The sequence below is a fragment of the Centruroides vittatus genome, unplaced genomic scaffold (genome assembly GCF_030686945.1).
Source record: "Centruroides vittatus isolate TY-2023 unplaced genomic scaffold, ASM3068694v2 contig_2818, whole genome shotgun sequence".
In the NCBI taxonomy this organism is placed as follows: Eukaryota; Metazoa; Arthropoda; class Arachnida; order Scorpiones; family Buthidae; genus Centruroides; species Centruroides vittatus.
Window position 1 is genome coordinate 1,128,102 of NW_027121792.1, and position 14,445 is coordinate 1,142,546.

The 14,445-nt window shown below is 31.0% G+C and overlaps 1 protein-coding gene across 2 annotated transcripts in view; it reads right to left on the reverse strand.

Moving 5' to 3' along the window:
* Positions 1-1,352: 1,352 nt before the first annotated feature.
* Positions 1,353-14,445, reverse strand: part of LOC136972158 (erlin-1-like) — a 42,549-nt gene continuing 29,456 nt past the window's right edge. For both annotated transcript variants that reach the window (XM_067266717.1, XM_067266716.1), the window contains exons 9-13: positions 12,960-13,051; positions 12,791-12,880; positions 12,638-12,717; positions 8,453-8,620; positions 1,353-1,831 (exon numbers count right to left, since the gene is read on the reverse strand). In XM_067266717.1, the coding sequence (XP_067122818.1) occupies positions 8,456-8,620; positions 12,638-12,717; positions 12,791-12,880; positions 12,960-13,051 (427 nt within the window). In that variant the 3' untranslated portion in view covers positions 1,353-1,831; positions 8,453-8,455. The remainder of the gene's footprint in view (positions 1,832-8,452; positions 8,621-12,637; positions 12,718-12,790; positions 12,881-12,959; positions 13,052-14,445) is intronic.

A 14,445-nucleotide genomic window follows, 5' to 3' on the forward strand; every position in this document is an offset into this window, starting at 1 on the left:
TTGGCACTGCAACTAACAAACATTTTTATACAAGACACAAGTTATACAAAGACCTTAGCAATGCAGAGGATACTGCTCAACTTAGTTCTCATTCTGATAATATAAAACATTTTTGACAGCCAACCATAATTGATCCCCTGTAATGCCTCTGATATGCAGCGTGATACTGTACAATATGGCCTGGATACACTACTTCAAAAAATCCTGTGACAAAAGTGCTATAGTGATGCATTCAATTGACGCTTACTTTTTCCCCAGCTCAAACAGACACACACATATACAAAGCCATCTTCGTATATTAAACATTAAATTAAATATTAAAAATAGTATTTTATTTTTTTCATTATTAATAATAAAGATTTTGGTTAGTATAGTAGAATATGCTTATTGTAAACATTCCGGGACATCTACAATGTTATTCACTAATGTGACCAGTCAGTTACCATTACTACAGTTGATACTATAACTATACTAAATGTGGTTTTATTAAAAATAACAGTAAAAGGATGTGTTAAAACAATTAAAAATTGTAGAACTCGTGTGTAAAAAATTTTTAAATGTTCAGTTACTATAATAAATTCTAAATTCAATGAACAAAATATATTTTAAATTGTATGTTTCAAAACATGGTAATTCTAATAACAATTAAATGACTGATAATAATATCCATGATTACAATAAGCAGAAATAAGGAGATTCTACTATACGTGTAAACGATTATAGTTTAAGACGTAAGAACAGGAAATCCTTGTTCGTTCAAAATTCGGGGACAAAATATTCGCGACTTCGAATTATCCGAGATTTCCATATTTCTGTATAATATGCCAAATGCCACGTAACTGATATCATTTATTAAGCAAACAGAATACACCTATGTATACAGAATGCTACTTTCATTAATTAATAATTCATTATAATATAAATATGAAGGCATACAGCACATGTCTGGCGAGAACCTCACAGGTTGCCAGATAGGTTTTATAAAAAGTAAAGTAGAATTCCTCAAAATGTAGCCTAAATAGTAGTAAGTCACCCAACTGTAATAGCCTAGAGCCCTACAAATATCTCAATCTGTTATTCATAGATCAATCTTGCAATCCTGAAACCCAGCCATATTTTATAAGAAAAGAAAAAGGGTATTCCGTGGGTAAGGTGACACCAAAAATGTGTTACCGTAACAGCAAAGCTGTACTGACCAGATTAGAGTTCTTTTTGGTCTATTCTCTTACAGTATGGAGGCAATTCGATCTAAACAAAATAATATATATATATATTTTGCTTTAGTAATAATGAATGTATCATAAAAATATTTGTGAAATAAATAGTATGATTATAATAATTTAAACATTAAGGAACTTTACGACAACTTTATTTATACCATAAGAATGGTTTATAATATAGAAACAAAATTTTTCTTTTTAGACATTTACAATGAAGTATAAAAACACTGAAAATATAAAAATCAAAATCATTTTAATGAGATTTTAGTATTCAAAATTTTATTAACAAACAAAAACTTTTATAATTATTATTCTTTTCTTATGTGCATAAAATCAAGTTTAAAGTGATTAAACCTGACAACACATACTTAAAGATTACTTTCTCTCTTTTTTTGTTTGCACAAAAATGCAATTATTATTATTATTATTATTTTTTTTTGATTTTGTGAATTTTATAGAAACATCAGAAAATTATGTAAAGATTATCTGAAGAATAAGGTATATTTTAAACAATACTTAGATTTTAAAATTCAATTTTGAATTTTTAAAAAGTGATTTTTTCGTGATATCCTCTTTCAACTGAAGATGTGTAGAAAATGATATGAATCCAACTAAAAGTATGAAAAAATAATATATATTAGATGATATATTTGATATCTTAAAATAAAATTTAATAGTTACTTAAACTGTACTGAACTAAAAATTATACTTTAGCATTTAAGATATTTTCAATATAAAATATAAATAATTTTATTAAGAATTCAGAAATTTCAATCTTTTTTAAACAACTTGATTTTAACTGTAAATGTAAACACAAATGGATGTTGTTAAGTATAATATTTGATCATTTATGCTTTGTTTTATCCATTTTAGCTAGATTATTTCAGGTAGAATTTGGTACTCTAGATCAGTGGTCGGCAACCTTTCTGACCTCACGGACCACTAAACTCACAATTTTGATTCCTGTGGACCAGTATCGTGAATTTTTTTAAACGATACAAAGTCTGTAGTATAATTATGATCATAAAAGTTTAATTTTACTATATTAATATGAAACTCGCAAGTTTAATTATAACAAATTAATGCAAGCCTAAAGTTCATTGTTGCTTGTTTGAAATAAGTTTATGGATTCTTAGCGCTTTTCTACAAAGGATGATATTCGCAGGAGAATCGTATTCACTACATTGTTTATTGTTCATTATTTGATAACAGTCACTTCATATTTGGTTTCAGATTCAAATAAAAAACCCCCAAAACATGAAAAAAGCAACTAAGCATTTTGCATTTCTTTAGTAATACTTCGCCTAACCTTCAGTTGAACAATGTCCAAATTTCTCCACGGACCACCCAAATTTTCTCGCCGACCATCAATGGTCCTCGGACCACCGGTTGCCAACCGTTGATCTAGATCAGGCCTGACCAACCCGCAGCCCGTCACGTTAAATTGTGAGACTCGCTAAGCGATATTATATATCTATTAAAACTTTTGTTTCCCGTCATGTGTATACCAAAACAATTAAATAAATGAAAATTTGCATGTGTCATCGTTATAATGCACAAGTACGAGTACAAACTCTTGGTATAACAATAAAATCTTATTCATTTTGTATTTGTTTTACTTTTTTAAAAGCATGTTTGCCTAAATTGTGGCCCACCGAAATGTTACATGTGATCAAAGTGGCCCAAGAAACAATTTGGGTTGGCCAGGCCTGATCTAGATGAATCATCATAAAATAGAAACTATTATTTATTTATTTATTTCTCATTAGTTAAAGAAATCCTCTTAATGCTGAAACTGAAAAAAAGAAAAAGTGCATTTAGCTACTAACAAATAAAAAATACAGTGAAATCTTGATCTATCATTCCTGGATATATTGTTTTCTTGGAAACATCATTCCATTTCTTCAATCCCTAAACCAGGGGTTCCCAACCTTTTTGTGGTGCGGGCACGTTCGAGATTGCAAAAAGCAGTAGAAGGCACAAATCAGATTTAAAAAAAATTAAATATGTCCTTTATTATAATATGCATTTTTTAACATATATTTACTATAACATATATATTTATTATAAAAGCAGAATTAGTGCGATGTTTGACACTGCATTTCATTTGCTAAATTCTCACAGTTGGGAGTGTAAGATGATAATCCCAACTGTAAACAATCTTCAATATTAGCATTAGTAAGTTGAGATCTGATTTTTGATTTTATAATATTCATGGTGGGAAATAAATATTCACATAAGTATGTGGAACCAAAACAGAATTTGATTTTGAAGGCTCCTTTTTTCAAAAGATTATACTTCTTATTATCAAAACTAAATTCCAAAGTTTTCATCCATATCATGAGATTTTAATATGATGTCATTTTGAAAATCTAAAATCTCTTCTTCAATTATTAATGCTTCTTCTTAAAGAAGTTCTGCTGTAGATTTTGTAGTTTCAGTAATGTCTACTTGTGTAGTAAAAGGATTTATAAAAATTGTAGCCACAGGTTCGATAATGGTAAACTTTTGGAATTTACTTTCAAGCTGTTCCAAAAGGTTAAGATGAGTAATAAATAATGTTAAATCAAAATTATATCCACCAGTCACTTTTTTCATCCTGGAAAGTGTACAAAAGAATTTTTCGACAAATCATTTATCCAAAACTGTATTTTAGCTTTGAATGCTTTTATAGAGCTAATCATTTCAGCTAATGTTAATTTTTTCCTGGAGATTCAGGTGTAAACTGCTCAATTTTTCACATATGTCAGTTAACCTCATAAGAACTGTGATTGGTTCTGTAATGATGTTCAACTTTGTTTTTTTTTTTTTGCCACTGACACAAAACTGTTGCATATTAAGCAAACACATTTCTCCTTACTTTTGATAACAAAGTAGTCTTCTTCCCATTCTTTGTTAAGATGATAAGTTTTTTGCTTTTTACTTGGATTGCTGATTTTGGGTAAAATGTTTATATACAAAAAAAAAAAAAAAAAAAAACAACGATAGCATGTGATGACAAAGAAGTACGAGTTTATAACTAATATCATACTACTAACACAATATAGATGTCATGGAGACATGATTATAGGCCTGATAAGCGTGATAAATTAGACAGGGTCAGTGTAGCCCAATTTAGCAAATTTCTCACTAAATCTAGCAAAATTTTAAAACTGGGTAACTTTTCTCCTTCTTCATTTTTAACATTTAACTTTTTTTTCATTATTTCAAAACTTTGCCGTGGGCACGTAAATAGCTTCACGGGAACAAGGTTGGGAACCCCTGCCCTAAACAAATTCTATTTAATGGAAATTAAACTTGCATCAATCATTCTTTGATTTGTAATTTTCCCACATCTATTGAACATAATTTTTAGTTGTGATAAATACTAACCCATACTGACCACTTTTAAGAAAGAGCAACATAGCATATGCAATTATTAAAGTGGTAGTAAAAATAGTGATTGATGTTCTTGAAACATGGTATAGTGAGCAGAAGTTTGAACTGTATACAGTTAACTTTCGACCTTGTCCATGCATCTCATCTGCCAGACAAAATGTGAAGGGAAGGGATGATGATGATGATGATGATAAAGATGAAACAATGTCCAAACTAGTGCCAAAAATCTCTCAAGAAGTTGTGTGCCTTGAAAAGATTTTTGTATGCTTACATTATCACTGAAAGAGACTATATAAACATTATAAATACTAAAAGCTTGTTGTTCAGTTTGGAAAGTGTTACTAAATAAAGATGAATAACTTTTTTTAAAAAATGTAATGCAGACTGGACTTGACAGCAGAAAAAACATTGGTTGATGTATGATTTTTGATTGAGAAATACATATAGGCAAATGTGTCTTTTTTCAGCACCAGCGGCCACCAGGCAAAATCAGGCGCCTTGCTGATGTCCAAACTTATGCCCATAATGTACTTATTATTTTGCAGGCATGACGAAACATTGTTAATGACCATTTTTATTACATCTGTCGTACATTTCTGTTTTCTAAAACCGTACTGTTTTTTGTTTAACTTGTTATTTGTTTCCAAGTGCCAGTATAGCCTTTCAGTCAAAAGTTTTTCCAATATCTTTCCCATCACTGGAAGAAGTGAGATGGGTCTTACGCTGTCTGTATTTCCAGGCTTGGGAATAGTCACAAGCCTAGCGATCTTCCAACAGTTGGGAAATGTACCATTTTTTAAGCAGTTATTGTATATATCAGACAATATTTAAGGGTGATTGTCCCAGAATGCTTGAGCTATGTCTGCTGTTATACCGTCCACACCTGGGGCCTTTCCCTTGTTTAATTGTTTGATGACAGTATTAATTTCTACATAAGTAAATGATGGATCGTTCTTGGTAGTGTATGGTTTATCCATCTCTGCTCTGATGCTTCTATGCCATTCATTGTCATCTGTTTCTATATCATCCACACAAAGCTTGTTGATTTGAGCATTTATGGTTGAGGTAAGGTCGTGAGTATAATTGCTTCCAGTATGAATGGTGTGTATGGCATTATTAGTTTTAAGCTTGTTAGTGGATAGCTTAGTAATAAATCCCCAGGGATTTTTGGAAGCCTTACTGCAGATATCAGAAGCAATGGACAAAATCTGGAGCAGCCAATTCAGTTTAAAGTCTCGCACTCTATGGATGGAGTTATGGCAACACTGGACACTAGCCGTTGTTTTGGTAGCTGACTGCTAATTGGTGGACCATCACTTTGTTTATAAGGGGAACCATATGTGCTTCTTATTGCTTCATAGTTTTGCCTCTTTTTTGTGTCAGAGTGTTCATTTGCTCTTATTTTTCATAATTTTCTTTTTCATGTCTTCAGGAGGAAGAGTAAAAAAGTGTCAATTAACAGCAGCACAAAAGCTTGAGTTGATTAGAGTTAGAAAGTGATGTATTTGTGAAGTGGGTGTGTAAAGAATATAATATATATATAAAAAAAAAAAAAACAGTTTCGGGTATGTGTCAGGCAAAAGCTAAGCTTACCAAATATGGTCTTACGTATTCTGTTGAAGGATATTCAAGCAAGTCTGGTTCTGTGGCAGCCTGCAAGCAAATGAAGGTTGGTAATCAGAAGGAGTTAAGGCTGTTCATAAGCAGTATGTGCAACAAAAGGTTTGTGGTAATATAGTAACTTCCAGTAGCATACAAAATGCATGTCAGCAACTCAGTAGGCATTTGGCTATTCAGTGCAGTGCTAGTGATGGTTGGTTGTGGTGTTTTCATAACAGGCATAGACTGTGTAATATGAAGGTGAGGTGAGGTTGGCAGCACAGATATGGCAGGTGCTGAGGTTTATTGGGTTAAGCTTAATGAACTGATCAAGAAAGAAGGTTGTCTTCTGTCCCAGGTATATAATGCCAATGAAACTGGCTTATTTTGGGGTTCTTTGCCTAATAATACTCAGGCACATAAGGAAGACGCAACAAGAGGAAAAAAAATGAGTAAGGAAAGGATTTCGGCACTTTGTTCTACTAACACTGACAATATGCACCGACTTGGTAATTGTTAAAGCTGCAAGCCCCTGTGCACTGAAGGATCACATGCACACTTTGCCAGTTCATTATTACCAGTCCAAGAAAGCTCAGTTTAATGTTTCCGTTTTCTCTGAATTTTGTTCCAGAAGTACAAAGATTCTAGGAATAAATGTTGAAGTTTCACCCAGATGATGTAAAAGCTCTTCTCCTTTTGGATAATGCACCAAGTCATCCTAATGCTGACAAGCTTGAAAGTGCTGATGGCAGAGTATATGTCATGTATTTGCCTGCAAACACCTGTTCATTCAGCCAATGGACCAAGGTATCATCAGTGCCTGTAAGAGAAGATACCAATGATGCTATTTAGACAAGGTTATGGTGGTCATGGAGAATAAGCAAGATTTATAAAATGATACCATGGGACTACACACACTTGAAAACATAAGAAATTACACAATTAAATCTGCCATATTTAACTTTGCAAATTCGTGGAATATTAGTGAATAGTTGAAAGAAACTCCTCACTGATGTTGAGTCTGAATATGACTTTGAGAGTTTTTAAGCCATTGACTTCCATTGCGTGTTGCAGTGTGCAAGCAAAAAAACACAACCTTGCAGTATGTTCAAGATTGACTGGAGGAAAATAACACTGATCTGGGTTACCAGATACTCTCAGATGAAGGGATTGCTGCAGAGGTGGTCAGTACCCAGGAGAGCAGCAGCAGTGACAAGGAAGATGAGATGCCAATGACATTGCCAAAATTATCAGAAGTGTCTAGCTGTATGGACACTGTATTACTCTTTGTAGAATACACCAAGAATAGAGACATCAGTGCTCATTATGGACATCTCAGAATTTTTCAAGAAGCTATAATTAAAGAATAATTTCAGAGATAATTAATTACTAACATTAATGGTCAGCAGTTAGATAGTTTTTCAAGCCTCCACTGACTCCACAATCAGCTGATGCACCAGGGGTACTAGCCTCTCAAATGTCACAATCACTTGATGAACAAACAGCCTCTACTTCAGCCACTGTTGTTGCATCTGCACTGCCAGCACAGCCTAGCACCAGTAGTGCATCATTGGAGTTGCAAAGCTATGACAACTCAGAATAAATTTGAGATCCCACTATACAATCATGGTAAACCAAGAACACCTCATCACCATCCATAGTATCTGATTTTAAACTAAAAATGTTGAATTTACTATATTGCAGTGTATATTTACAGTGTACAGGTATTTTACACTGCCAGATTGGATAATGTGCTTGATAAAAAAATACAGAATTGTATTATTCTATTTTCTTTCTTAATGTAATTATGTATGTATATTAACCACTGCAGACTTAGTTTCAGAACTTATGGACAATCAGCAACATCGGACCAGTGTTACCCCCTTTTATCCATTAAAACAATGGATGACTATCTTTTTCCTATATCTGTAGTTTTTTCTCAGGTCTTGAATAAAACAAATCAAGGTTTCATTGTATCTGCTAGCTCTTTTTGACAAGATTTCTGACAATATTTCATAGATAGTTTAAAGTACCTAGATTTGTTCACTATTATCTTATACGAATTTTATTTTAAAAACACTTAATATGGGAATTGTTTAACAGAAGAATTGCTATAATAATTTGCAGATTTTTTCCCTATGTATAATTGATTAATTAAAATACTTGATGAAATAAAACATTATTTTAAAATTGCTGTTATTAAATTCTTAGTTCAATATTTCATTTTCAAAAATGTAAAACTAAAGGCTTCTTACCTCTTATGTCTTATTTTCATCTTTAGTAGACTTTGATATTGATGGAATTTTTGAATTAATACAAGAATCAAGAAACATATTAGGTATACTGTTTCCAAAATATACTTTATTATTTTGTGCAATTGCTTCAATTTTCTTCATTTCAAGATATTCAGGAGATAATAATATCTGAAAGAAATAATTGTTATAATTAAGAGCACTTAAAATTGAATATTTTTTCATAAATTACTTAATTATAAGAATTAATTTATATGTCTAATATTATTGCTTAGTAAACATTAAAATAATTTAATACCTTCTTTTATAATTCAGAATGTACATGAAACAAATTAAAAATCTAATTTTGGATGCTTTATTTTATATATCAATCATAGTAAACCTCTCTGACTTAAAAAAAAGATTCAATACTTATACATTCACTTTTGCATAGGTAAAATATTTAACCCAATAATACATATTTTTACACCTTGAATATCCATAAACAATAACATTTACTAATGTTTTATGACATGTTAGATTACCTTCTTCAAGTATTGAATCAAAAAACAACAATAAAAACAGAATAAATGGGATGAGAATTCAGAAATATTAATTTCTGTTATCTATACGTTTTCATCCAAAGAAAAGTATTATGTATAAAATATGAATGTATATTTCCTTTTCTTTTCGGAAAATGCCAGCCATTATGGAATTCAGATCATCTCTGTAAAATTATCTGTAAAACTATGCAATTACAAAATTTCCAATTTTTATGTTGTGTTTATTAAAGATAATTAATTAATAAATATTAGCTTTGTTACATTTAAAGGATATTATTCAAATCATGTTTAGGTTTTTGGCACATGTGGGCACAGGTCCCAAAACTAAAAAATGCACAATTGGACCTGTTGGAAAAAAAAAACACTATCAAAACTTTGGCCACGTTTCTTTATGCAGCGGGAGTGTAGTGAAATGACGTCACTAGCAGTGTTGGCCAATTAGAAACCAGTTCCAGTGGGTTTGCCGTAAAGCGCTTCTCGAGTGCTGCATAAAGAAACACGGCCTTTAGGAATGGTTATATAAAATCATGACTCTGCTTGACTTCATTCTAAAGTAGATTTGCATTCTGTATCTCTAACTCAACTGCAAATTCATTTTTTAGCTATGAATTCAGATAACCTTTTATTTTGAAATCATTTCAATAAACAAAGCAATACTATGTCTACATTGAAATTTGGTAATAGAATATGATCAATTTGGAATCAAAGACCATTTTATTGTTCCAACCTGCCTGAGATAAAAAACCAACTTAAGCCGAAAACTTTATAATCCCATGCAATTCTGGCATTCACAGGTTTTACTGCATAAGACATCAAATACAAATTAGAAGTTTAAAAGAATCGTGAAAAGCAAAACAATGAAAACATATCTTTATTTTTAATAAGCAACAATGAATTAATTAAATCATATGAAACAAACACCTCCATCAGGAAATCTACTAAGCTCATCCAGAAAGTAAGTACCGTTTGGGTATTAAAAAAGATTTGGAATTTGTTTTCATTTATTTTATTACAGAAAAATCTACATACCTTAAACTACTTTTTGACATATTCACCATGCGAATTAAGGCATATGTCATATCTTGGCACTAATTGCAACATACCCACTTCGTAGAATTTGGCCGCCTGCGACCTGAACTAGTTCTGCTCATTTACCTTGATCTCATCATCGCTGCAAAGTGATGACAAAATCTACAGCTTACTGTGAGAGATTGAAGAAGTTACGGCTCGCGATACAGAACAAAAGGCGTGGACTTCTGGCATTGTGTTCGTGCATAACAACGTGCAACCACATACTGCATGCATAACGATGACGTTGCTTGATTCATTTCGCTGAGAACAATTCTGTCACCCTCCTTATAGTCCAGACCTAGCCCATCCGACTTCCATTTGTTTTCTCATCTCAAGAAATTTCTTGCGGCCACCACTTTGCAAGTGATGATGAGATCAAGGTAAATGTCCAGAACTGGTTCAGGTTGCAGGCGGCAAATTCTACGAAGCGAGTATGTTGCAATTAGTGCCAAGATATGACATATGCCTTAATTTGCATGGTGAATATGTTGAAAAGTAGTTTAAGGTATGTAGATTTTTCTGTAATAAAATACAAATGAAAACAAATTCCAAATCTTTTTTAATACCCAAACGGTACTTACTTTCTGGATGAGCTTAGTAGATTTGTTTATTGTCTTTTAGTATTTTTAATATATATATATATATATAAAAAACATGATTTAAAATATATTTTGAATGAAATCAAAAGAAATTATTAAATTAAGAACCAAAAAAATTATTAAATTATTTTATGGCATGAAATAAATGAGTGGTTTGGAAGTCACATGATATAACTAATACCTGATTTTCAAGACCAAGTTCAAATACCATGTCAGTTTGATCTCTCTCTCTCTCAAATATTTCGGATTAACTAACTGAAAATTAATCCTAATTATTAATATTCATATGAAATGTGACACTGTATATACATAGGCCAAGTTTCAGTATTAAAAGTCCAGTATTTAAAAAATACAGACAACCTAGCAATGTTTGTTGCTGTTTGGCATACAATTCCTATGTTTGGTAGATTTCTATATATTTGAGAAATTTGATAATCTTTAGATATTAAAAATATTTATTTGACTATTTTTGCATTTAAAATTTGATAAGGTTCAAAAAGCAAAGAATAATTAAAATTTTTTTGAATACCATAAATATGATTAAGTTCATTTTATATAAAATCGTTGCATCAGTTATGAATTTAAACTCTGATAAATAGGTTTATGATTATTTTTATCAGCAATAACAACCTAACTTTGATAAAATTCTTTAAAATAAAAATGCGTGTAAAGAAATTAAAGATTTCCAAACTTAAATATTTTGAATTCTTAAGGTTTTAATAAATATGCTTTAACTTCAATAATAATCTAATTTCAACCTCATGATTAGAAGCTTAAACTGTTGAAGAATTATCATCAGTTATTCAGAAACTTTTAATAAACTGCTCTCAAACTGCTAAATATTTAATTATTTATTGATTAATGTTATATTATAATGTGATAAATATTACATTTCATTTCATCTATTACCTTCTATAATGGGATTTCTCTATTTTATTCATATACACTGGTGTGCAAAACTTAAGCAACACTTGTTTTCTTGCCATAACTCTGCAAGAATCACCTGGGAGACATGAAATTCAGAATATAGACATAGTATTTCGTACTTAAAGGATGAAGAAAGTGTACTAGTGCAAAAATGAATAAAACACACACAGTATGGAATCAAATCTACCTTCTTATTGTAGTCTTGCACTGCGTGCACTGATTGCACATGTTTTGCGTGCTCGCACATCACCTGTGATGTCATCTTCCTGCATGTGAATCACCTTTCTATTGAATTTGGGTGTTCACTGTACTGTTGCAACAAGCCCTTTTCTACAACTTTCATGGCTGTCTGCTTAAAAGTTATATCATTGCTTAAGTTTTGCACACCAGTGTATATATATATGTATATAGTATATATATATTTACAAAACAGTCAGTTGCTATTTTTATATTGCATATATTTCTCATTTTCAAGTCCTATGAGATTTTCATAATAAAACCATCATACCATTATATAATTTAATTAAAATTATGTATGAAAAATTCATAAGTCCAAAAATAGAGGTATAATTATAAATGAAATTTATTTTAGTGAAGTGATTACATCTAGATCACGCCAATTGTATTAAAAATAAACATGACTTTTGTTCAAAAAATATCAATAAACAATTTTGCTAATCTGAAACTGTGTCGTTATTCTTATATGTTTCTGAAACACTATGCAGTGTAATTAATCGATCACTTGGCATTCCTTCATATCTTTATTTCCAATTCAGTTCATTCAACTAAATTGGAAATGAAGATATGAAAGAATTCCAAGTGATTGATTAGTTTCTGAAACACTATGCAGTGTAATTAATCAATAAATAAATTTTGAAAGTAAAGAATAATCGAATATTTAAGAAATAGGTAGATAAACACATGAAAATATGTTTTAAAACTAAATAAACAAAGTTTAGACTAATAAATATACACCAATTATCAATTTTTTGAATTAAATATTTATGCAATACGTATATTAAATAGTAACATTTTTAAATATAAAATACCTTATTTGATTCTGAGAGCTTTTGCTTAGTATAATATTCTGCATCAGCTTCCATTTTTCTTCTTGCCAATTGCATTTGATCTTAACAAAATATAAGATATAATGAAACTTATTATTATTATTATTTTAAATTATAATTAAAATAAAATTATACCCTCTATAAATGCAATTTTTTTTAAAGATTCCTTTTCCATGATTTTTTGTTCAAACTGGATTTTTGCTACAGAAGCTACTTTCTCAGCATCTATAAACATGAAAAAAAAACCTATAAATTATATTCATTTTCTAAAATTTTAAGTTATAACATGAGGAAATGTTTTAACCTATTTCTGCTTTCCTTCTTTCTGTTTCAGCATCTTTTTCAACAACTTTCTGCTTCTGTGCAGCTATTAGAAGTTTAGTTTTTTCACCTTCCCTGGTATACAAAAAAAAAAAATAATAATAATTTGAAATATATAATAATAATAAAAAAAATCATTTCCGTAATATATTTTCATACTACGAATGCAGATAATAAAAATTTCTTAAAATTGCTGATAATTTTTGTCTATTTTTCCATCTGATTAAAACAGTTCTGTAGGGTTTGGAATCGCTAGGCGAGCGATTTCCGCCCTGGTTTATTATAACGAACTTTCATAACGGAAAAGCCGTTGGGATCGGCCGTTAGAAACGTCCGTTGGAAAGATCCGTTGTGTTTCAAATCGACGACAGACGGACGATTGGCCGGCGGGAAGTGACCGTTGTCGGCCGTTGTGGAAACTTTCAAATTTGATTGGCGGACGATTCGAACGTTGGGACTATTTAAGCCGTAGTTTCGGCGGGAACGGGAGCTTGTATCGTGAGTTCGTATCGGGATCGGCTGAGTTCGTATCGGGAAGGTCGGATCGGATCAGGATCGCTGTTACCGAAGTTCTAACTGTCTCGCTCGTTGGACGCTACAAAAATCTGGGGAAAGTAAACTCCAGTGTTTAGTACGAACTTGTTCCTGACTGGAGGTGCTGTTAATTACAAGTCTGTTTGTGGAGGTCGTAAGGAGTTTCTTTCGACGAACGTGTACGGGAATAGTCGGTTGTTGTTGGATTAGTGTTTGTGCATATTTAATTGTGACTCTAATTTTGAGTATTTTGTACATTTATATTGTAAATATAAATGTACAAAATTGTGTTTCGTTAAACCGACTGAGTGGTTATTTTGAACATTACTAGTTCCATCTTTAATGTTGAAAACTACACAAAGTTATGGCAAAGAATTCAGTAATCTAATTTTATCCAAATTCTATTAATTATCATAAAATTAAAATTTTCTAAATTCCATGCTCTTTTGGCATCTTTCAATCTTTTCAAATTTCTTTCCTCAAAATCATTTCATATAAAAATACAAGGAAATTCTGATGATAAAGTGAAAAGTAGACTAAGAAATAAATGTTTGACACTATATTCATAAAGTTTCTTGTTATAAAGTCTAAAAGGTGTAAAATATTAAACTTATAAAAACTAAGAACGCCATGTGTATTTCCAAGTATTCAAAAGTTACTTGTATCTAAAATGGACAAATATAATTTTTTTTTTGTAAAAAAGGGCTGACGAATTTACACTTTAATAAAAAAAAAGTACATAAAAGACTAAAATATCTTCACTCTCATCATGTCCAATCACCAGGAACAACAGTCTTCCACAGAAAGGTCATCTCTGCTGTGAAAGACTGTTGTTCCTGGTGATTGGACATGGCAAAAGTGAAGACATTTTAGTCTTGTATTTTTGTATAAAGGGGCTGGCGGAAATTACAGTTTAATAAAGTAAAAATTGCAAT